The following is a 25,701-nucleotide window of genomic DNA, read 5'->3' on the forward strand; positions in this document are numbered from 1 at the left end:
AAAACACGACACGTGAGAAAGAAAGTGCATTTTAATTCGTAAAGGTTTGACAGCCAATCACCAGTGGGGACCTGGATAGACTCCGCCCCCTACATAACTGTACAACCCCTTTTTGTTTTCAAAATAATGTTTCAAGGAGCTTTTAAATTTTACATTTCTTTGTTAAAGATAAAAAATAACAAAACCGGAAACAGTTTTGCGGTAACACCGAGAGTTCCTCTTAAAAAACAGCTCGCTAACACTGTGGGTGTGGCCAGCAGAGGGGGCGTGGCCTGCACAACCTCTCTTTTCCTCCGGGTGGCGCTAGTCCGTTTCTGAGTCGCTGCTCTCCTCTGACGAGCTGCTGTCCCCTGATTGGTCGTCGTCTTCATCGTCGTTCTGCAAATACAATAGATTACACAGGTAACCACGGTAACCACAGTGACCTGGGGCTTTAAACAGCGCGATGAAGAATGCACCTGCTCGTCTTCGTCGCTGTCGCTACTTCCCGATGTTTCATCGTCTTCCTCAGAGTCTGACGAGTTGCTTTTCTCCTCTTCCTCCGACTCCGACGTGTCCCGCTGGAGAGAGACACCTTTACTAGCCACACACACACAGCTTTACTAGCCACACACACACACCTTTACTAGCCACACACACACACCTTTACTAGCCACACACACACAGCTTTACTAGCCACACACACAGCTTTACTAACCACACACACACAGCTTTACTAGCCACACACACACACCTTTACTAGCCACACACACACAGCTTTACTAGCCACACACACACACCTTTACTAGCCACACACACACAGCTTTACTAGCCACACACACACAGCTTTACTAGCCACACACACACACCTTTACTAGCCACACACACACAGCTTTACTAACCACACACACACACCTTTACTAGCCACACACACACAGCTTTACTAGCCACACACACACACCTTTACTAGCCACACACACACAGCTTTACTAGCCACACACACACAGCTTTACTAGCCACACACACACACCTTTACTAGCCACACACACACAGCTTTACTAACCACACACACACACCTTTACTAGCCACACACACACAGCTTTACTAGCCACACACACGTACCTTTACTAGCCACACACACACACCTTTACTAGCCACACACACACAGCTTTACTAACCACACACACACAGCTTTACTAGCCGCACACACACAGCTTTACTAGCCGCACACGCGTACCTTTACTAGCCACACACACACAGCTTTACTAGCCGCACACGCGTACCTTTCCTAGCCGCACACACACAGCTTTACTAGCCACACACACAGCTTTACTAGCCACACACACACGTACCTTTACTAGCCACACACACACACACCTTTACTAGCCACACACACACACACCTTTACTAGCCACACACACACAGCTTTACTAGCCGCACACGCGTACCTTTCCTAGCCGCACACACACAGCTTTACTAGCCACACACACAGCTTTACTAGCCACACACACACAGCTTTACTAGCCACACACACACAGCTTTACTAGCCACACACACACGCGTACCTTTACTAGCCACACACACACGTACCTTTACTAGGCACACACACACAGCTTTACTAGCCGCACACGCGTACCTTTCCTAGCCGCACACACACAGCTTTACTAGCCACACACACACAGCTTTACTAGCCACACACACAGCTTTACTAGCCACACACAGCTTTACTAGCCACACACACACAGCTTTACTAGCCACACACACACGTACCTTTACTAGCCACACACACACAGCTTTACTAGCCGCACACGCGTACCTTTCCTAGCCGCACACACACAGCTTTACTAGCCACACACACACACGTACCTTTACTAGCCACACACACACAGCTTTACTAGCCACACACACACACAGCTTTACTAGCCACACACACACAGCTTTACTAGCCACACACACACAGCTTTACTAGCCACACACACACAGCTTTACTAGCCACACACACACGTACCTTTCCTAGCCGCACACACACACCTTTACTAACCACACACACACACCTTTACTAGCCACACACACACAGCTTTACTAGCCACACACACACAGCTTTACTAGCCACACACACACAGCTTTACTAGCCACACACACACAGCTTTACTAGCCACACACACACACAGCTTTACTAGCCACACACACACAGCTTTACTAGCCACACACACACAGCTTTACTAGCCACACACACACGTACCTTTACTAGCCACACACACACAGCTTTACTAGCCACACACACACAGCTTTACTAGCCACACACACACGTACCTTTCCTAGCCGCACACACACACCTTTACTAACCACACACACACACCTTTACTAGCCACACACACACAGCTTTACTAGCCACACACACACACGTACCTTTACTAGCCACACACACACGTACCTTTACTAGCCACACACACACATGTACCTTTACTAGCCGCACACGCGTACCTTTACTAGCCGCACACGCGTACCTTTCCTAGCCGCACACACACACCTTTACTAACCACACACACACACCTTTACTAACCACACACACACACCTTTACTAGCCACACACACACACAGCTTTACTAGCCACACACACACAGCTTTACTAGCCACACACACACATGTACCTTTACTAGCCGCACACGCGTACCTTTCCTAGCCGCACACACACACCTTTACTAACCACACACACACACCTTTACTAACCACACACACACACCTTTACTAGCCACACACACACACAGCTTTACTAGCCACACACACACAGCTTTACTAGCCACACACACACAGCTTTACTAGCCACACACACACGTACCTTTACTAGCCACACACACACAGCTTTACTAGCCACACACACACAGCTTTACTAGCCACACACACACGTACCTTTCCTAGCCGCACACACACACCTTTACTAACCACACACACACACCTTTACTAGCCACACACACACAGCTTTACTAGCCACACACACACACGTACCTTTACTAGCCACACACACACGTACCTTTACTAGCCACACACACACATGTACCTTTACTAGCCGCACACGCGTACCTTTCCTAGCCGCACACACACACACCTTTACTAACCACACACACACACCTTTACTAACCACACACACACACCTTTACTAGCCACACACACACACGTACCTTTACTAGCCACACACACACATGTACCTTTACTAGCCGCACACACGTAACTTTACTAGCCGCGCACGCGTACCTTTCCTAGCCGCACACACACACCTTTACTAACCACACACACACACACACCTTTACGAGCCACAGACACACAGCTTTACTAGCCACACAGAGCACACCAGCTGTGTGTTACCTTGGCGCGGTACGCCATGGAGCGCTTGCTGACCACCGCTGGTGTTGGACTTCGTGCCGGAAGCGTTTTGCTTTTTGTTGTAACACGAACTTTAGCTGCTGGACCACGAACTCTGCTCGCACTGCCTCGTTTCTAACACGCACACAGGACATGAATGCACGTTTCTTTATATATGAATGTATCACGTGGAAATAGTGAAGAACAGTGTGAAGATCTACTCACTGAGCTGGAGAAGTCTTTATAGAGCGCTCTGTCCTGCGCAGAGAGAGACTGAGAGAGAAAGGAAAGGAGGAGAAGCAAAGAGGTTCAAATCAGAGCATTCTATCGGTGCCTCCTACTGCACAGTGCAGTCCCCCACCGGGACCTCCAGTGGGCGCTACCCCACCTCCATCCAGGCCTCCAGCAGGGCACGGTACTCCCCCTGCTGCTCCTCCACCCTCCCCCTGTACTGCTCCTTGTGGGCGGGGCTCAGCTGCTGCCAGCGGCGTCCGATCTCCACCATGCGCTGCTTCAGGCTGACATGGCTCAGCTCGCCGCTGGTCAGTAGCTCCTGGGAGAACATCTGGTAGCCACTCCTGCAACACGCAACATGCAACACCTGGTAACACGGAACAGTCTCATATGCAACACCTGGTACATTACATTACATTACATTTAGCAGACGCTTTTATCCAAAGCGACTTACAATTATTCAAACACTGACAGACGCAGCCATCAGGAGCAATTAGGGTTAAGTGTCTTGCTCAAGGACACTACAGCATGCTAGCAGGAGGAGCCTGGAATCCAACCAGCAACCTTTAGATCACTAGACCACCAGCTCTACCGCCTGAGCTACCATCCCCGTTGTGGTAACACGGTACAGTCTCATATGGAACAGTCTAATATGCAAACCACAGCAGCGTGATACTCACACCGGTGGCTTCTTGGGTTCCCCATCAAACTTCGGTTTCCTCTGGTTCTGAGCGGGAGGAGGCGTCCTCATCTCCAACAGCTCCCTCTGTAGAACGGGAGGAGCAGTACAACGTTACAGCAACGTTACAACAACGTGACCACGGCTCCCTCTGCATGATGGGAGGGTGATGACAGAACTAAGTAGATTGAATGTTCATGGATCATATTAAGACAAAATAAGGAAGAATATTCATCTTTGTTTATTGGGGAGTTTAAATAAAGCTAGCGTGGTTTCCTCCTGGACAGGAAGTGATGTCAATGAACCTCGTATCTCTTCTGGTCCTCCGCTGCTTTCTTGATCCACGGAATCTTCTCCTTCTTCTCCATTGACTTCCAGGCCGTTTCCATGGCGATCTGAGCCTTCTTCCTGTCGCTCTACACAACACACACACACAGTTACAGTCTGTTTCGGCTAGGCAGGCTGGGTAGTCGCGTTAGGCATGCTGGGTAATGGCGCTAGGCATGCTGGGTAGTGGGTGTTACCCGGTGTCTGGACAGGAAGTCGCCCGTCACGCTGCGCTGCCAGATCTCCTCCGCCGTCCGAGGAGTCTCTGGAAGTTTGTTCTTCTTCTTTGCTTCCCGTCGCTCTTTACCACGTCCAGTGTGGGGCCAGGCCTCCACCTCCACCTCCACCTCCTACACACGTTCATTGTGTTACAGCGTGTGTTACACTGTGTGTTACACTGTGTGTTACAGCGTGTGTTACAGCGTGTGTTACACTGTGTGTTACACTGTGTGTTACAGCGTGTGTTAGAGCGTGTGTTACAGCGTGTGTTACACTGTGTGTTACACTGTGTGTTACAGCGTGTGTTACAGCGTGTGTGTGTGTGTGTCAGCGTGTGTTACAGCGTGTGTTACAGCGTGTGTTACAGCGTGTGTTAGAGTGTGTGTGTGTGTGTGTGTCAGTGTGTGTTACAGCGTGTGTTACAGCGTGTGTTAGAGTGTGTGTGTGTGTGTGTCAGTGTGTGTTACAGCGTGTGTTAGAGTGTGTGTGTGTGTGTGTGTCAGTGTGTGTTACAGTGTGTGTGTGTTACAGTGTGTGTGTTTTACAGTGTGTGTGTGAGTGTTACAGTGTGTGCGTGTTACAGTGTGTGTTTTACAGTGTGTGTGTGTGTGTCAGTGTGTGTGTGTGTGTCAGTGTGTGTGTGTTACAGTGTGTATGTGTCACGGTGTGTCAGTGTGTGTGTGTGTGTGTGTTACAGTGTGTATGTGTCACGGTGTGTCAGTGTGTGTGTGTGTGTGTTTTACAGTGTGTATGTGTCACGGTGTGTCAGTGTGTGTGTGTGTGTGTTACAGTGTGTATGTGTCACGGTGTGTCAGTGTGTGTGTGTGTGTGTGTTACAGTGTGTCTGTTACAGTGTGTGTGTTACCTTGCAGGGTGACTTCCTGTGTGGACTTCCTGTCCCCCCCAGCTTACTTCCTCCCAGCTTCTCCTCAGTGACGATTCGATCCCTCTCCTCCTCCGGCAGACTCTGCACATATAGTACTGTGTAGTGATACACCGTGTACCGTGTAGTAATACACCGTCTACCGTGTAGTAATACACCATGTACTGTGTAGTAATACACAGAGGACCGTGTATAATACACCATGTAGTGTGTAGTAATACGCCGCGTACCGTATAGTAATACACTGTGTAGTAATACACAATGTACTGTGTAGTAATACACCACATACTGAGTACCGTGTAGTAATACACCATGTACTGTGTAGTAATACAACGAGTACCGTGTAGTAATACACCATGTACCGTGTAGTTATACACCATGTAGTGTGTAGTAATACACTGTGTACTGTATAGTAATACACCGTGTAGTAATACACAATGTACTGTGTAGTAATACACCATGTACTGAGTACCGCGTAGTAATACACCGTGAACTGTGAAGTCATACGAGTACTGTGTAGTAATACACCGTGAACCGTGTGGTAATAGACCGTGTACCGTGTAGTTATACACTCAGTACCGCGTAGTTATACACTGTGTACCGTGAAGTAATACACCGTGTACTGTGTAGTAATGTACTGTGTACTGTGTAGTAATACACTGTGTACCCTGTAGTTACACCATGTACCATGTAGTAATACACAGTGTACCGTGTAGTAATACACAGTGTACCGTGTAGTAACCTGGTAGCTAGTATCAGTGTGGTACTGGAACTGACCTCCAGGAAGCGCTGCAGGTCCACATCGTACTGCTTCTTTTTCTGACAGAGACAAAACAATGTTCATAACCATGTTAGGACAGGTAGTGCTCTGATTGGACGGTCTCTGATTGGACGGTCTCTCTGATTGGACGCATCTCACCTGCTCGCAGCGTCTCTGGAACGTGTCCTTCTCGCGCTGCGTCATCACCTTCCACTGTTTGCTGCACAGCACCATGCGCTCAGTGGACGGGACGTCCTTCATGTTGACCATCAGTTCCGCACAGTACAGCGAGTAGCCATTCCTGCAGGAAGTGACACCACATACAGGAAGTGAATAAATGTAAAGTTCTACTGAATCAAGGTAATATGGGTCCTACTGCAGTGCTTTTAAAGTACTGCCCAAGTACTACTACGGTGCTACTCACGGGGGTGGCTTGGTGGGGCGTCCATCGAACTTGTCCTTCAGTTGTCTCTCGGCCTTGGTGAGGACTGACCTGACATGGTCCTCCGAGCTGGAGTCAGGGTGGGCTTCGTGGTACGCCCTCATGCTGTCCTGGAGAGTATGCGGTACTTTAGTTCCACGTAGTATCGCAGTACTTGGTGTACTTCGTGTACTTGGTGTATTTGTACCTCGTACTCTTTCTGCAGCTCCAGAGCTTTGCTGATCCACTTCAACCTCCGTTTGTCCGACAGCAGAGACCATTGCCTCCGCAGCGCTTCCTTCAGGTCCTTCTGGGACACCTGCACACAGTACACACTACTCATATACACACACATATATACACACATACATATATATATACATACATACATACATACACACACACATATATATACACGGTAGGGGGATGGTAGCTCAGGCGGTAGAGTTGGTGGTCTAGTGATCTAAAGGTTGCTGATTCACTCCAGGCTCCTCCTGCTAGCATGCTGTAGTGTCCTTGAGCAAGATACTTAACCCCTAATTGCTCCTGATGGCTGCGTCCGTCGGTGTTTGAACAATTGCAAGTCGCTTTGGATAAAAGCGTCTGCTAAATGTAATGTAAATATACATACATACACACACACACACACACACACACACACATATATATACAGTATATATATGACACATACAGCACAGTATGTTATTATGAAGTGCCTGGAAAGATTGGTTATATCATATATAACAGAGTATATGCAGAGTGCTGGACTGACCATAGGCTCCTTGTGTCCAAGCTGAACATTAAGATCCATCCTCCCAGAAGGCCTCAAGGTTCCAAACCCCCGAAGCTTTTGAATGTCTCCAGGCTCACCAACACCTCTGTCAAGCAATCCTTGACTGAAGAGCTCAGCAGCAAATTGCAGGACCTGAAACCCTCAGGGAATGTTGAGGAGGACTGGGCTGCGTTCAGAGACACCGTCCATACTGCTGCTTTCAAAGCAGTAGGACCTACAGCCCGCAGGCAACAGGACTGGTTTGATGAGAACGATGATCACATCAGAGATCTTCTCCAGGAGAAACATTGTCTGCACAAAGCCCACCTCAGTGATCCAACATCTTCTCAACCAACACTCCAACACTACCGCATCCCTACAACTTCAAGGTCACCCAGAAAGCGTCGTTATACCATACGCCGATGCAATCCGGGTAACCTCAGGTCCCTGCAGCAAACATCTTCTGCAAAGACCTCCTTCTCTGTTGGCTTGTGGAATTGTCGATCTGCAGTTAACAAGGCAGACTTCATTTCTGGTCATGCCAACCACCTCTCCTTAGAGCTCCTTGCTCTCACTGAGACATGGATTAAACCGGAAGATAGCGCAACCCCGGCTGCACTCTCCACTAACTACTCATTCTCCCACACATCCAGACCATCTGGCCGTGGTGGTGGGACTGGCCTGCTAATTTCCAACACATGGAAATTTAATCCACTGCTGCCTTTAAACAACTTTGCCTCCTTTGAATATCACGCCGTCTTGGTGACTGCTCCGGTGAAAGCCTATGTGGTCGTCATCTACCGTCCACCAGGACAACTAGGTGACTTCCTACATGAGCTTGACACCCTGCTGTCATCAATCCCTGAGCATGAGTGTCCCATGCTCGTCCTCGGAGACATGAACATCCACTTGGACAGTGCGAGCTCGGCTGACTTCCTGTCTTTGGTTCGCTCGTTCGACCTAAGACAGATCCCGACTCCACCGACTCACAAGGCTTGCAAAGAGCTTGATCTCATTCTTGCTCGGAGCTGTACCACCGACAACCTATGGGTCACTCCTCTTCATCTCTCTGACCACTTCTTCATCCACTTCAATGTCCAGCTACCAAAACAACCCCCCACCTCCCCACCCATGGTTACTATCCGCAGCAATCTCCGCAACTTGTCTCCCACCCACTTCTCCTCTGTGCTCTCCTCTTCTCTTCCACCTCACGGCACTTCCTCCTCTCTGCAGGTTAATGATGCCACTGACTCTCTCTGCTCCACCTTGAGCTCATGTCTGAATAGCCTGTGTCCACTATCCACCAGACCTGCTCCTTCAACCCAGTCGCACCCTTGGCTGAGTGAGACCCTCCGGACAACGCGCACTGACCTCAGAGCAGCCGAGAGGAAATGGCACAAATCCAAAACAACTGAGGATCTTGCAAGCTACCAGACACTGCTGTCCTCCTTCTCTTCCAGCCTCACTGCTGCCAAGAAGGCCTTCTTCAACGATAGGATCAACGGTGCCACAGACACACGTAAGTTATTCGCCACCTTCAAGTCTCTGCTTTACCCTCCACCACCTCCCCCAGCTACTAACCTCACTGCTGACTGCCTTGCCTCCTTTTTTACTAACAAAGTGGCAGCCATCAGCAGCCAATTCACTAAACAACTTACTCACAACCTGTCTTCTCCAGCCCTAGGCTCATCGTTCCCTGGTTTCACCCCCCTCGCTGAAAGTGAGGTATCTAAACTACTAACATGTAGCCGTCCTACTACCTGTCCGCTAGATCCCATCCAACCTCCTTCAAGCCATATCACCGACTATCACCCCGGCAATCACACATGTGATTAATTCTTCCCTAACTTCCGGCACTTTCCCTTCCGCTTTCAAAGCGGCTCGGGTCGCACCACTGCTCAAAAAACCCTCACTCGATCCCAATCAAGTAGGAAACTATCGGCCGGTCTCTCTCCTCCCATTCCTTTCCAAAACCTTAGAGAGGGCGGTCTCTAGACAGGTAACAGAATACCTGTCAAGAAACAACCTTCTTGATACACTTCAATCTGGCTTCCACGGTGTTCTCAACCGCCCCTCAGCCATCAATGACGAAGCCATTGCACGCCTCCCACAAGTCCCAGTCAACACCTCCCTTGATGAGCCACCAACGGAAGCTGAAAAAGCCATCAGAGGACTTCCAAATGGCAAAGCACCTGGTGCTGATGCAATTCCAGCAGAAATCCACATAGCTGGTGGACCTCCCCTGACTAAACATCTGGCAGACCTATTCTGCACCATGTGGAACCAAGGGAAGCTGCCACAGGAGTTCAAAGACGCCTCCATTGTCCACCTTTACAAGCGCGAGGGCAACAGGCAGGACTGCACAACCACTGCGGCATCGCTCTGCTGGCAGTAGCGGTAAAGATCTTGGCCAGAATACTGCTGAACGGCCTGACGGAACATCTTGAACATGAAGTCCTCCTACCGGAGAGTCAGTGCAGATTCAGGCATGGTCGCGGCACAGTCGACATGATCTTTGCCGCTCGCCAACTCCAAGAGAAGTGCCAACAACAGAACGTCAATCTACTGTATATTCCACCTTTGTAGATTTGACGAAGGCCTTCGACACTGTCAGCCGTGAGGGCCTCTGGAAGATTATGTCAAAGTTTGGCTGTTCTAACACCTTTATTAACATGGTCCGTGAATTCCATGATGGAATGCAGGCACGAGTCCAAGTCAACGGCACATCATCTGAGCCTTTCCATGTGGAAAATGGAGTCAAGCAAGGCTGTGTTCTGGCACCCACTCTGTTCAGCATGATGTTCTCAGCCATGCTGACAGATGCCTTCCGGTCTGGGGACATGGGGATAGACCTGCGATGCCGCACTGATGGCAAGCTGTTCAATCTACGAAGACTCCAGACAAAGACCAAAGTGCAGACCACCACTGTTCGCGACTTCCTCTTTGGGGACGACTGTGCACTGAATGCATCCAACGAGCTGGAAATGCAACTGAGCAAGAACAACTTCTCCGCAGCATGCTCAGACTTTGGCCTCATCAGCACAAAGAAAACAGAGGTGATGCATCAACCTGCTCCTGGAGCCCCGTACACTGAGCCCCTCATCAGCGTAAATGGCGAACACCTCAAAGCTGCTGAAAAAAGGTTGTCAACCTAGGTAGCACCCTGTCGCGCTTGAGCAACATCGATGAGGTGGTCATACACAGGATAGCTCATGGAAGCGCCGCATTCGGCCAACTCCGCAGCTCTCTCTGGGAGCGTAGAGGGCTCAGCCTACAGACCAAACTCAAAGTCTAGTGTGCTGTTGTCCTACCCTCCCTGCTGTACGCCTGTGAGACATGGACTGTGTACAGCCGGCATGCAAAGCAGCTCAACGCCTTCCACCTGAGATGCCTCAGGAGGCTGCTCAACATCAAATGGCAGGACAAGGTCCCAGACACTGAGGTCCTCCACAGGGCTGATATGGAGAACATTCATGCCATCCTCAAGCGCTCCCAGCTGAAATGGGCTGGTCATGTCTGCCGCATGCCAGACGAACGCCTACCAAAAAGGCTTCTGTACGGAGAACTGTACTATGGCAAGCGCTCACGCGGCAGACAACGGAAACGCTATAAGGACACCCTAAAGGCCAGTCTCAAAAGCTGTGGTCTGGACCCAGAGACCTGGGAAACCGATGCCCAACACCGCTCCAACTGGCGCTCTGCAGCCTGGGATGGTGTAGCAAAATTCGAAGAGAAACGCGTCCATGAAGCTGAACAGAAGCAACAAGGATTGGCCTTATCAGCCATCTTTGCACCCACAAGACACTGTGAAGTCACTTGGTCATCTTCACAAGCGAAGGACGAACACTAGTATGTTGCTGTATAGTTTGTTGTTGTTGTTAAGTTTGTTGTAAAGTATGTTGTTGTTTAGTTTGTTGTTGAGTTTGTTGTTTAGTTTGTTGTATAGTATGTTGTTGTATAGTTTGTTGCTGTTGTATAGTGTGTTGTTGTTTAGTTTGTTGTATAGTATGTTGCTGCATAGTATGTTGTTGTATAGTGTGTTGTTGTTGTTTAGTTTGTTGTATAGTATGTTGTTGTATAGTATGTTGTTGTAGTATAGTGTTTTGTTGTTTAGTTTGTTATATAGAATGTTGCTGTATAGTTTGTTGCTGTTGTAAGGTGTGTTGTTGTTGTTTAGTTTGTTGTATAGTATGTTGTTGTATAGTTTGTTGCTGTTTCAAGTGTGTTGTTGTTGTTTAGTTTGTTGTATAGTATGTTGTTGTATAGTATGTTGTTGTAGTATAGTGTGTTGTTGTTTAGTTTGTTGTATAGTATGTTGTTGTATAGTATGTTGTTGTAGTATAGTGTTTTGTTGTTTAGTTTGTTATATAGAATGTTGCTGTATAGTTTGTTGCTGTTGTAAGGTGTGTTGTTGTTGTTTAGTTTGTTGTATAGTATGTTGTTGTATAGTTTGTTGCTGTTTCAAGTGTGTTGTTGTTGTTTAGTTTGTTGTATAGTATGTTGTTGTATAGTGTGTTGTTGTTTAGTTTGTTGTATAGTATGTTGTTGTATAGTGTGTTGTTGTATAGTATGTTGTTGTATAGTTTGTTGCTGTTGTATAGTGTGTTGTTTAGTTTGTTGTATAGTATGTTGTTGTATAGTGTGTTGTTGTTTAGTTTGTTGTATAGTATGTTGTTGTATAGTGTGTTGTTGTATAGTATGTTGTTGTATAGTTTGTTGCTGTTGTATAGTGTGTTGTTTAGTTTGTTGCATAGTATGTTGCTGTATAGTGTGTTGTTTAGTTTGTTGTATAGTATGTTGATGTATTGTTTGTAGCTGTTGGATAGTGTGTTGTTGTTTAGTTTGTTGTATAGTATGTTGCTGTATAGTTTGAGTTAGGAGGAGCGAGCCTCAGGTGCCGCCGCTGGGGGTGTGGCCAGCGAATGCGGCCACATCCCGCGTCTCACTCCTTCACTTCACGTGGTGACTTGAGCGTGGAAGCTTCTCTTTTGTGTTTTGTGCGTTTTGAGCAGTTATTTTGGCAAAAATTCTAACCATGGGTCCTAAAAAAGTAAGTGCTGAGAAGAGGCGGATGATGTCAATTGAATTAAAGCATGGAATCAGAGAAAAACATGAGCGATTCTCTTCGACATTCTCTTTAATTATGTTTTATTTTGTTTTTATACAGTATTTGTTATTTATAAATACAGTTTTCTTATTTAAAAACACGTAACAAAAAAAATTGGGTGGTTTTTCAGGCTGGAACGGATCAATGGCATTTCAATTAATTTCAATGGGGAAAATTGATTTGCTATCCGAGCAAAGTGAATTACGAGCTCTGTTACAGAACAAATTAAATTCGCAAGTCAAAGTACCACTGTATGTTGTATAGTGTGTTGCTGTAGAGTATGACGTTGAATAGTATATTAGTAGTAATAGTATATCACAACATCAACAGATCCACGGATGACACGGTCTCCCAGGTACTGCACACCACGCTCACACACCTGGATGGCCGGAAGGGGGACTATGTGAGGATGATGTTCATAGACTATAGTTCAGCTTTCAATACCATAGTCCCCACCAGACTGGCTGTCAAGCTGCAGGAGCGAGGACTGAACACTCTGCTGTGTGCCTGGACCCTGGACTTCCTCACAGCCAGGCCCCAGGTGGTTAGGGTGGGGAAGCCCATGTCCAGCTCCCTCACCTTGACCACAGGATCCCCCCAGGGCTGCGTCCTCTGCCCCTACTGTACTCCCTGTACACACATGACTGTGTGGCGAGGTCCAGCTCCAACACCATCATCAAGTTTGCTGACAACACCGTCGTGGTGGTGGTGGTGGCGGTGGCCTGATCACCAACGACGATGAGAAGGCCTACCGTGAGGACGTGGCTGACCTGTCACTCTGAGGCCAGGACAACAGCCTCCACCTAAACGTCAGCAAAACTAAGGAGCTGATTGTGGACTTTAGGCGAGGATTACAACTGAGGACGCACATGATGCTGGTGATTAATGGGACTCCTGTTGACAGGGTGAGCAGCTTCAAGTACCTGGGAGTCCACATCACAGAGGACTTAACATGGACTTCACCTACAGACACTCTGGTGAGGAAGGCGAGGCAACGTCTTTATCACCTCAGGCAGCTGAGGAAATTCCGGGTCTTGGTGAGGATCCTCAAGTCCTTCTACTGTGGAGCGGTGGAGAGCATCCTGACAGGCAACATCACTGCCTGGTTTGGGAGCTGTACTGCTCAGGACAGGAGGGCCCTGCAGAGGGTGGTGCGTTCAGCCCAATGTATCACTGGAACTACCCTCCCTCCCTGCAGGACTTATACACCAGGAGGTGTAGTAGCAGAGCCCGCAGGATCATGAAGGATACTCACCACCACAACAACGGACTGTTCCAGCTGCTGCGGTCAGGCAAGCGCCTCCGCAGTCACGCAGCGAGAACAGAGAGAGTTTTTTCCCGCAAGCCATAAGAACTGTCAACGCTGAACTCACCAGGGGTCCTCACTGAGCCACACACATAGGCCCCACTACCTCACTGTACTGTATGTAGCATACTGTACCGCATACTGTGTCACTGTTCAGGGTTGTTCATGATGCCGTATTGCTGCGCCGTACTGTTGTATACTGTGCTGTATAATCCAAACACTACCTCACTTCATTCACATGCCACTTTAATGCACATATCTGTATATACATAATTGCATAATACATAATTGCCTATTCCATATACATACGCATATTTTCTTTTATTTTATTGTATTTTATTCTATATATTTTTATTTTATTCTATAAGCATTCAACTTACTGTATTACGTTTTAGGAATCAGTTCGTTTGTCTTTTAGAAATAAATTTTTCTAGGACATTTTGTGTGTTATCACCGGGTGCGTTGCATTACATTTCACTGCATATATGTATGAAAGTATGTATATGTATGTGACGAATAAACCTCTTGAATCTTGAACTGAGTGAAAACAAGGATCTTGTCTGAGTCCATGTCCTGGAAACCTGATGACCTGACTAGTGCCTAGGGGTGTGTACTAGTACCTCAGGGTGTGTACTCGGTGTGTACTAGTACCTCAGGGTGTGTACTTGGTGTGTACAAGTACCTCAGGGTGTGTACTTGGTGTGTACTAGTACCTCGGGGTGCAGCGTGGTGTAGTTCTTCTCGTGGTTGTACCAGAGCTGCTGAGGAGTTTTGGGTTTTTCTGGAAGATCAGATTTCTTCTTCTGCTGCATCAACTCAGGGTGCTCCACCCTGCAACACGCACACACACAAATACACGCATAAACACACAAACACACAAATAAACACACAAACACACATACACACGAACACACAAATACACACATACACACACACAAATACAAAAATAAACACAGAAATAAACACACAAATACACATACCGACGGACGCAGACATCAGGAGCCATTAGGGGTTAAGTGTCTTGCTCAAGGACACTACAGCACGCTAGCAGGAGGAGCCTGGGATCCAACCAGCAACCTTTAGATTACTAGACCACCAGCTCTACCTCCTGAGCTACCATCCCGCTACCATAAACACACAAATAAACACGCAAATACACACATAAACACACACAAATGCACACATAAACACACACACACACACACACACAAATGCACACATAAACACACACACACACACACACAAATGCACACATAAACACTCACATGAACATACACACATACACAAAGACACACACAAACACACACACCCAAACACATGAGTGTGTGTGTGTGTGTGTGTGTTAGTGTGTGTGTGTTAGTGTGTGTGTGTGTGTGTTTGTGTGTGTATATGTGTGTCAGTGTATGTGTGTGTGTTAGTGTGTGTGTGTGTGTGTTAGTGTGTGTGTGTGTGTGTTAGTGTGTGTGTGTGTGTTAGTGTGTGTGTATTAGTGTGTGTGTATTAGTGTATGTGTGTGTGTATTAGTGTGTGTGTATTAGTGTATGTGTGTGTGTGTGTTTGTGTGTGTGTATGTGTGTCAGTGTGTGTGTGTGTGTTAGTGTGTGTGTGTGTGTGTGTGTTAGTGTGTGTGTATTAGTGTGTGTGTATTAGTGTATGTGTGTGTGTATTAGTGTGTGTGTATTAGTGTATGTGTGTGTGTGTTAGTGTGTGTGTATTAGTGTATGTGTGTGTGTGTTAGTGTGTGTGTATTAATGTATGTATGTGTGTGTGTGTGTGTGTGTTACTTGAAGCGGGCCATGTTCTTCTCAAACTTCTCCTTCTCGCTCTGGAACTCACTGATGTATTTTTGCTGTAACGAGAGAAGATCCAGTCCTTAAACCAGTCTAACCAGTCCTTAAAACCATCCTTAAATTGTCCAAACCAGTCCTTAAACCAGTCCTTAAATCAGTCCCCAAACCAGTCCTTAAACCAGTCCTTAAATCAGTCTGAACCAATCTAAACCAGTCCTTAAGCCAGTCCTTAAATCAGTCTAAACCAGTCCTTAAACCAGTCTCAACCAGTCCTTAAACCAGTGTCAACCTGTCTAAACCTGTTCTTAAGCCAGTCTAGACCAGTCCTTAAATCAGTCTAAACCAGTCCTTAAATCACTCTAAACCAGTCCTTAAGCCAGTCTAGAGCAGTCCTTAAATCAGTCTAAACCAGTCCTTAAATCACTCTAAACCAGTCCTTAAACCAGTCTGAACTAGTCCTTAAACCAGTCTAAACCAGTCCTTAAATCAGTCTAAACCAATCTTAATCAGTCTTTAAACCAGTCCTTAAATCAATCTAAACCACTACTTAAAGCAGTCTAAACCAGTCCTTAAACCAGTCCTTAAATCAGTCTGAACCAATCTAAACCAGTCCTTAAGCCAGTCCTTAAATCAGTCTAAACCAGTCCTTAAACCAGTCTCAACCAGTCCTTAAACCAGTGTCAACCTGTCTAAACCTGTTCTTAAGCCAGTCTAGACCAGTCCTTAAATCAGTCTAAACCAGTCCTTAAATCACTTTAAACCAGTCCTTAAGCCAGTCTAGAGCAGTCCTTAAATCAGTCTAAACCAGTCCTTAAATCACTCTAAACCAGTCCTTAAACCAGTCTGAACTAGTCCTTAAACCAGTCTAAACCAGTCCTTAAATCAGTCTAAACCAATCTTAATCAGTCTTTAAACCAGTCCTTAAATCAATCTAAACCACTACTTAAAGCAGTCTAAACCAGGCCTTAAACCAGTCTAAACCGGTCCTTAAACCAATCTCAACCAGTCCTTAAATCAGTCTCAACCAGTCCTTAAACCAGTCCCTAAACAAGTCCTTAAACCAGTCCTTAAACCAGTCTTTAAACCAGTACTTAAACCAGTCTAAACCAGTCCCTAAATCACTCTAAACCAGTCCTTAAACCAGTCCTTAAAACCATCCTTAAACCAGTCCTTAAATTGTCTAAACCAGTCCTTAAACCAGTCTCAACCAGTCCTTAAACCAGTCTCAACCAGTCCTTAAACCAGTCTCAACCTGTCTAAACCTGTCCTTAAACCCGTCTAGACCAGTCTTAAACCAGTCCTTAAACAAGTCCTTAAACAAGTGTCAACCTGTCTAAACCTGTCCTTAAGCCAGTCTAAACCAGTCCTTAAATCAGTCTAAACCAGTCCTTACACCAGTCCTTTAACAAGTCCTTAAACCAGTCTAAACCAGTCCTTAAACCAGTCTAAACCAGTCCTTAAATCACTCTAAACCAGTCCTTAAACCAGTCTAAACCAGTCCTTAAACCAATCCTTAAAACCATCCTTAAACCAGTCCTTAAATTGTCTAAACCAGTCCTTAAACCAGTCCTTAAATCAGTCCCCAAACTAGTCTAAACCAGTCCGTAAATCAGTCTAAACCAATCTAAACCAGTCCTTAAATCAGTCTCAACCAGTCCTTAAACCAGTCTCAACCAGTCCTTAAACAAGTCCTTAAACAAGTCCTTAAACCAGTCTCAACCTGTCTAAACCTGTCCTTAAGCCAGTCTAGACCAGTCCTTAAATCAGTCTGAACCAGTCCTTAAATCACTCTAAACCAGTCCTTAAACCAGTCTCAACCAGTCCTTGAACCAGTCTCAACCAGTCCTTAAACCAGTGTCAACCTGTCTAAACCTGTCCTTAAGCCAGTCTAGACCAGTCCTTAAATCAGTCTAAACCAGTCCTTAAACCAGTCCTTAAATCACTCTAAACCAGTCCTTAAACCAGTCTAAACCAATCTTAATCAGTCCTTAAACCAGTCCTTAAACCAGTCTAAACCAGTCCTTAAACCAGTCTAAACCAGTCCTTAAATCTGTCTCAACCAATCTTAATCAGTCTCAACCAGTCCTTAAACCAGTCTAAACCAGTCCTTAAACCAGTCCCTAAACATGTCCTTAAACCAGTCCTTAAACCAGTCCTTAAATTGTCCAAACCAGTCCTTAAACCAGTCCTTAAATCAGTCCCCAAACTAGTCTAAACCAGTCCTTAAATCAGTCTAAACCAGTCCTTAAACCAGTCCTTAAACCAGTCTCAACCAGTCCTTAAACCAGTCTAAACCTGTCCTTAAACCAGTCTAGACCAGTCCTTAAACCAGTCTAGACCAGTCCTTAAACCAGTCTAGACCAGTCCTTAAACCAGTCTTTAAAGCAGTCCTTAAACAAGTCCTTAAACCAGTCCTTAAACAAGTCCTTAAACAAGTCTCAACCTGTCTAAACCTGTCCTTAAACAAGTCTAGACCAGTACTTAAATCAGTCTAAACCAGTCCTTAAACCAGTCCTTACACAAGTCCTTAAATCACTCTAAACCAGTCCTTAAATCAGTCCTTAAAACCATCCTTAAACCAGTCCTTAAACCAGTCTAAACCTGTCCTTAAATCAGTCTAAACGAGTCCTTAAACCAGTCTTAACCAGTCCTTAACCAGTCCTTAAATCAGTCCAAACCAGTACTTAAACCAGTCTAAACCAGTCTAAATCAGTCCTTAAATCAGTCTCAACCAGTCTAGACCAGTACTTAAATCAATGAAAACCAGTCCTTAAATCAGTCTAAACCAGTCCTTAAACCAGTCTAAACTAGTCCTTAAACCAGTCCCTAAACCAGTCTAATCCAATTTAAACCAGACTAAACCAGTCTGAAGCAGCCCAAACCAACCTAAACAAGCTAATCTAGTCTAAACTACTTAAACCAGTCTCAATCGGCCTAAACCTGTTTAAACCAGTCTAAACCAGTCCAAACCAATCCTTAAACCAGTCTAAATCAGCCAATACCAGCTCAACCTGCATAAACCAGTCTAAATCAGTTAGTTGACTGCTAATATTCCCTCACATTGATCACTATAATTCCCTAATTTTGATCACTAGTATTCCCTAACATTGACCACTAGTATTCCCTCACATTGATCGCTAATATTCCCTAATATTGATCACAAATACTCCCTAATATTGATTGCTAATATTCCCTAATATTGACCACTAATATTCCCTCACATTGACCACTAATATTCCCTCACATTGACCACTAGTATTCCCTAATTTAGATCGCTAATATTCCCTAAAATTGATTGCTAATATTCCTTAACATTTATCACTAGTATTCCCTAACATTTATCACTAGTATTCCATAATATTGACCACTAATATTCCCTTACATTTACCATTAATATCCCCTTATAATGATCACTAATATTCCCTAACATTGATCGCTAATATTCCTAAACATTGATCACTAGTATTCCCTAACATTGATCACTAGTATTCCCTAACATTGATCACTAGTATTCCCTAACATTGACTACTAATATCCCCTTATAATTACCACTAATATTGATCACTACTAACAGCAGGGGTCTCAGACCTTCTTCTTCTCCGGTAGCTCCTTGTACTTCTTGGACAGGATCTTGGTCAGGTCCAGGTTGCTCATCTCTGGGTGGATCTTGGCGTATTTGGCTCGTTTCTCCATGAAGAAGCGAAAGTACGGGGTCAGTGGCTTCTTGGGGAAGTCTGGGTGAGTCTGGAACCGGGGGGGGGGGGGGGGGGGTCAGGGGTCAAAAATCACAGGTCGCCAGGTAAAGAGCTGAAGATCAGCCGAACATCTCACCTTCAGCTTCTTCCCTTTGTAGGGGTTCCTGACGAACTCCATGGCGTCCACGATGAGTTCTGTCATGGTTCTGTACTTCCGGACCTGGACCAGAGAATCAGGGATCCAAGGAACCAGGGAACAAGAGAAGCAGGAATTAGAGTTTCTGAAGGGTCATAGCTTACCGATACCACCTTTAAAGTACTATGTAAGGTGGAGGTACACTTAAAAAGTTGGGAGAGGTTTTGGACCAAAAAGACATGATCAGAACAAGATTAGAACTTGGCGCGGTGATCTGGGTTCTTGTGTTCTCGGTGCAAGCCCCAGAGGCCAACTTTACCTTTCGTCTTTCTCTCTCTCTGAGAGCTCTCCTTGTTGTGATTGGTCCAAGGGCTAATACGTCACAGCAGGAGACGGATTTAAACCTCCCTTTCTTGGTCATTCAACCTCCCACTTTTTCCGGGTCAACAAGCTTGTTTTTCCCGGAGCCGCAACATTCGGATCATATTTTATCGATACTGGATCTCCTCACGTATAAACCAGTAAAACAATGGATGGATCTGAGTCAGTGTGTTTTTTTTCCTCCTGCCGAGCGCATCACGTGCACTGCGCCACCCTCGTGGTTCCTGTTGACTGTTGACAGAAAGTGATCTCTGGTCCACTGTACGTACCGTGTCTCCAAACAAAACAAAAAGCTCCGGTCACTATTTGAGGATATACGGTTTCTGTCAATAAATTATGAGTTTGATTTCACTTTTTTTTGTTTTCTTTTATTCATCTTTATGTAAAACAAATCAACTTCAACCTCCTCTCACTGTTCTAGTTTTTAACCGAGTTTTTGTCAAGTTTATGTCGAGTTCTTGTCAAGTTCTTGGCCAATTCTTGTTGAGTTCTTGGTCAGTTCTTATCAAGTTCTTGCCTAGGTTTTACCGAGTTCTTATCAAGTTCTTGTCCAGATCTTTTACTGAGTTCTTGTCGAGTTCTAACCACGTTTTTGTCGAGTTTTTGTCTAGTTCTTACCGAGTTCTTTCCGAGTTCTTGTCCGGTTCTTACCAAGTTCTTACCGAGTTCTTGTTGAGTTCTTACCAAGGTCTTACCGAGTTCTTGTTGAGTTCTTACCAAGTTCTTACCGAGTTTTTACCAAGTTCTTGTCAACTTTTTACTGAGTTCTTGTCAAGTTTTTACCGAGTTCTTGCCGAGCTCTTACTGAGTTCTCGCCAAGTTCTTGTCGAGTTCTTGTAGAGCTCTTGTCAAATTCTTGTCGAGTCCTTACTGAGTCCTTACAGAGTTTTTACCGAGTTCTTACCAAGCTCTTATCCAGTACTTATCCAGACTTTTTACTGAGTTCTTGTCAAGTTTTTACCGAGTTCTTGCCGAGCTCTTACTGAGTTCTCGCCAAGTTCTTGTCGAGTTCTTGTAGAGCTCTTGTCAAGTTCTTGTTAAGTTTTCACAAAGTTCTTACCGGGTTTTTATCGAGTACAATCCACTTCTTATCAAGTTTTTACCGAGTTCTTATCAAGTTCTTATTGATTATCCTGCTGACGGTGTTCTGGGAACATGTTCTCCGGTGGCTCTAATGTCTTTTGTTCTTGTGTCTTTTTAAGTGTACCTCCACCTTTAGATGTTAAAGGGGGGTTCTCAACCTCCTTCGTTTTGGATGGCGACCACTAAAAAAAGTCTAAAAGTCTGGCTACCCCGTCATTCCGACTCGCCGATGTTCGATCTAACCAGGAATAGTTAATTACAAGTACAAACCTCTGTGAAGTTGGAGCCCCATGTTATAAAACTTTCGCCATTCATGCTGCTTTTGTGCTGATTTGTGTCATAAAAACGATAAATGGGCAGCTATGCTTTTTGATATATTTAACATTATAGTTCATGAACTGTTATGTAACTTTCCAACCCATCATCATCCATATCACTCAAAAATAGTCTTATTCATTCTACGTTTGTGCTTCGGGTGCAACGTCCCTATATGGGTGGGATAGTCCCCATTTTTGACCAATTGAAGCTTGTCAATGGAAATATAAACATTTCTATCATATTGACATTTATTCCTATGCACACTGCAGAGATTCAGCACAGCAGCAGCTTTTCTCATAAAAGTGTCTCCTTTTCCCCCACACAGTCCGGGACAGAGTGGAAGAGTGCATCATAGTGGTCACAGGGACGTTTGTCTCCTTCTCTGTGACTCTCTTACGTAAAAGGTATCCTACTAAAAAGTTCTTCATTGTGCATCTACTGGGAGAAAAAATAAAATAAAAATATATTTTCAGAAATAATTCTCCCAGTTAAATGATTCAGTAGAGCCTCAATGAAGAACTTCAGTGGGCTACATTTTCAGCGAGAACCCAGAGAAAGAGACCATTTCATTCAAATTCTAAATCACATGGGGCGCCGAATTCACAGAAGTTTGTACGTGTGCTTAACTATGCTGTTGTTTGATATAACATTGGCGAGTCGGAATGACGGGGTCGCCAGACTTTTCGACTTTTCTTTTTAGGGATGGCCAGCCAAAAAGTTTGAGAACCACTGGTTTAGAGGGCAACCCTCCCTAAACCCCAGAGGACCAGAATCTCAGATGGGGCTCACAGCTGAGCAGGTGAAGGTCCTCCTCCACCCAGGTGACCAGGTGGAGGTTGTGCTGCATGTAGGTGATCAGGTGGAGGTCTTCCCACTCCCTGTAGATGTAGATCCCTCTCTAATTTCCAAACATTTCAGGTGTCCTGTGGTCCTCACCTCGGAGGAGACCTTGGTCCACTTCTGGCGGCACATGTCGCTGGTGAAGCGGCTGAACGCCACCTTGTTCCAGTCAAAATGTGACTCTGTGGTTTTGTATTTCATGGAGTCCGTGTCAGGGAGGATGCTGCGGATCCGGTCCAGCAGCGTCAAGCACTGCTCCTGGGTCCAGTCATCTGGAGCACACAGTACCCCATTATACACACCAGTAACCTATTATACACACAGCACCTCATTGCCCCATTATACACACCATTACCCCATTATACACCCCAGTACCGCATTATACACACCAGTACCCCATTATAGACATAGTACCCTGTGGTGTGTGGGTGGTGTGGTTTAAGCAGCCACACTTGTCTTGGGTCTAGGTAATTGGGCCCGAGATCAGGGTGGCAGTACGCCTGTTGCACGTCAGAGCAATCAACCAGCAACAGGTAAATCACCCATACCCACACACAGACAGGAGAGGAGTCCTTGTCTCTGTGTGTCCTTGTCTGTGTCTCTGTGTTGGAGGCACCTGAAAACACCACTCGGTGGAGTGTGGCAGGCCGAACTGCCATACACCCCATTACCCCATTATACACACCAGTACCCCATTATACACACAGCACCCCGATAGCCCATTATACACACCGGTACCCCCATTATTCACACAGCACCCCAATATACACACCAGTATCCCATTATACACATAGCAGCCCATTACCTCATTATACACATAATACCCCAGTACTCCTAACCCCAACCCATTATACACATAGTACTTCATTAGCCGATTATACACATAGAACTCCATTACCCCATTATACACACCAGTACCCCATGTTACACACCAGTACCCCATTATACACACCAGTGGCCAACTATACACACACAGTACCCATTACCCCATTATAAACATTGTACCCCATTACCTCATTATACACATAGTAACCCAGTACCCCATTATATACATATTATCTGTATCTACATCTATATATTAGCTGATTGATTATACACACAGAACACCATTACGTCATTATACACACCATACCCCATTATAGTGGCAAAACCCCATTATACATACCACTACCCCATTACACACACTAGAACCCCATTATACAAACCAGTAGCCCATTATAAACACAGTACCCCCATTATAAACACAATACCCCATTATACACACCAGTACATCCATTATACACACCAGTACACCCATTATACACACCAGTACCCCATTGAACACACCAGTACACCCATTATACACACTGCACAGCCAGTAAATCCAGTTCCTACACACAGAATACACACTGAAACACACACAGTACACCAACACTGTACCCCATCCTGAGGTGCCCCCACCCGTAACGTTTCCCCAGGTGCAAGTTACCTGGCTGGTTCTTGAGGCTTGTGTTGTGCGAGGAGACACCGCTGCCATTCATACTGTCCTCGGGTTACAGCGCCCCCTGTCCTCTGGAAGAAACACAGCAATGTCCACATGTTATATTGATGCAGCGCTGACCCAACTGTGTCCGTTACCATGGTAACGCTCTGAGCGATATCTCATATGCAAACGCATCACTTCCTGTGCAGCACTACTACTTCCTGCCAGTATGAGTGTCACGGTCTTGATGCATTGAGTTCTGAACTGATATTTAAAATCAATGTTTGGACACAAAAACAGCTTCAAAAGCTTTAAACGCTGCAGACTTGAGTCTTGTCTTTTACAATCTACTGACGCGCTGGGACTACAGACGTGTTTCCGGGAGGCTCTTCAGGGACATTCCTCCCCGCGGCCTCCCGGGTGGGGGACGGAGCAGCTGCAGGCGCTCCGAGCGTCACTTTTCCGGCTGCGGGGTGACCACTGACAAGGTCAAGCCGAGCGTTGGGAGTGGTGTTCCCGCATCGACTAAAGGCTTCTAATCACACTGATAATGGAGTTTAACGGGGATGTGGGGATCAGACGCCGTAAACGATCCGTTGTTGTTTTCTTTTGTAATAAAAAGCTTTTCTCCGCTGTGGACTGGAGCTCCCAGACGGGCTCGGTGCTCGGACCAGTAATGGCGTCCACAGCCCGGCAGCAGTGCTGGCTCGGTGCCGGGGACTGCTTCCCCACGGGGAGCCGCTTCCAGCCGCAGAGATGTGGGAATAATAAGAGGTTTGAGCTGCGCTGCCCCACGTGGAGCCGACAATCGCATTATGTTTGAAAACGGCTTTAATGTCCAATAAAGGATCGATGCGTGTTTGAAAACCCAGAACACCGTGCAAAGCGTTAAAATGCTGGAGCGGAGCGCGGCGGCGCCGTGCCGCTGCCCCCACAGCCCGCACTGTGACGCCGCCATGAAGGCTCCCAACACTCGGGGACAAACGAGCAGAAAACGGCTCATTTGGAGGAAAAATCACGACTTTCTACTCACCGTTCGAGTCAGAAAGGAGCCGGGAGGATTACCGCAAACGGGATGGATCGTAACGTGTTATTTCGGGGGGTTAAAGTGGTTGTTTTTCGATCGTAAACCCCGGGGAGTCAGGTCGAAACGGATCCGACAAAAGGAGCGTCTCGGTCGGTGTGAAACTCCGCCCAGCGCCGCAGGGGGAGGAACTCCGGGGAAAGATGGGAGAAGGACGGGGCACATGAGCAGCCCGAGCCGGCACCGGTCGCAAAACAGGCTGAATTATGTTTGATGTCGAGTCTATTAGTGGAATTAATTTCAGAATGTCCAATAAATTTGTTTATTCAATGTGTTAATAAAGTGTCCTGCATCGGTACCTTGCTGGAGGATTCTGAGGCGGGGGAGCGGGAGCAGCGGCAGCAGGCCGCGGGATGCGCCGGTCAGTCGGCAGGGGAGAGCGGGGAGGCGGCTCGGAGCGCTGCGGACATCCTTCCTCTCCAGCGGAACCGCGGAGCGTCTTACCCGGGGCGGTGGAGCATCGCACCCGGGGCGGTGGAACATCGCACCCGAGGCGGTGGAGCATCGGACCCGGGGTGATGGAGCATCGAACCCGCGGCGGTGGAGCATCGGATCCGGGGTGGTGGGAGGGTCTGGACCAGTCAGGGAGCCCCAGACAGAACTGAACGCCCGGTCCAGCTCCTTTTAGACTGAACTCAGTGAAATAAAAAGTTTATTTACTTTATTATAATAATAATAATAATAATAATAATAATAATTATTATTATTATTATTATTATTATTATTATTATTATTATTATTAATAATAATAATAATAATAATAATAATAATAATAATCGTATTATTATTATTATTATTCCTCGCTCTGCTTTAATATGAAGATTACTGCACTGAAGTATGAGCAGGAGTACAAAATACACCGTAA

The 25,701-nt window shown here is 46.1% G+C and overlaps 1 protein-coding gene across 3 annotated transcripts; it reads right to left on the reverse strand.

Moving 5' to 3' along the window:
- Positions 1–16: 16 nt before the first annotated feature.
- ubtfl (upstream binding transcription factor, like) lies at positions 17–25,259 on the reverse strand. 3 transcript variants are annotated; one of them, XM_080011622.1, is made up of 20 exons: positions 24,786–24,926; positions 23,759–23,841; positions 22,387–22,562; positions 19,669–19,752; positions 19,426–19,581; positions 15,832–15,896; positions 14,761–14,878; positions 7,071–7,181; positions 6,866–6,993; positions 6,601–6,742; positions 6,459–6,500; positions 5,664–5,765; positions 4,777–4,929; positions 4,558–4,668; positions 4,254–4,339; positions 3,728–3,917; positions 3,565–3,612; positions 3,343–3,474; positions 459–560; positions 164–378 (listed from the first exon to the last, which is right to left on the reverse strand). In XM_080011622.1, exons 2-20 carry the CDS (start codon positions 23,808–23,810, stop codon positions 304–306), a joined length of 2,073 nt encoding a protein of 690 aa, XP_079867748.1. In that variant the 5' UTR covers positions 23,811–23,841; positions 24,786–24,926; the 3' UTR covers positions 164–303. The 3 variants fall into 3 exon arrangements, with proteins under 3 accessions (XP_079867747.1, XP_079867746.1, XP_079867748.1); XM_080011621.1 differs by lacking the exon at positions 24,786–24,926 and adding an exon at positions 25,136–25,259 and having other exon boundaries at positions 17–560; XM_080011620.1 differs by having other exon boundaries at positions 17–560.
- Between the last annotated feature and the right edge of the window lie 442 nt (positions 25,260–25,701).

This window comes from Zeus faber (assembly GCF_960531495.2).
Source record: "Zeus faber genome assembly, chromosome: 12".
NCBI lineage: Eukaryota > Metazoa > Chordata > Actinopteri > Zeiformes > Zeidae > Zeus > Zeus faber.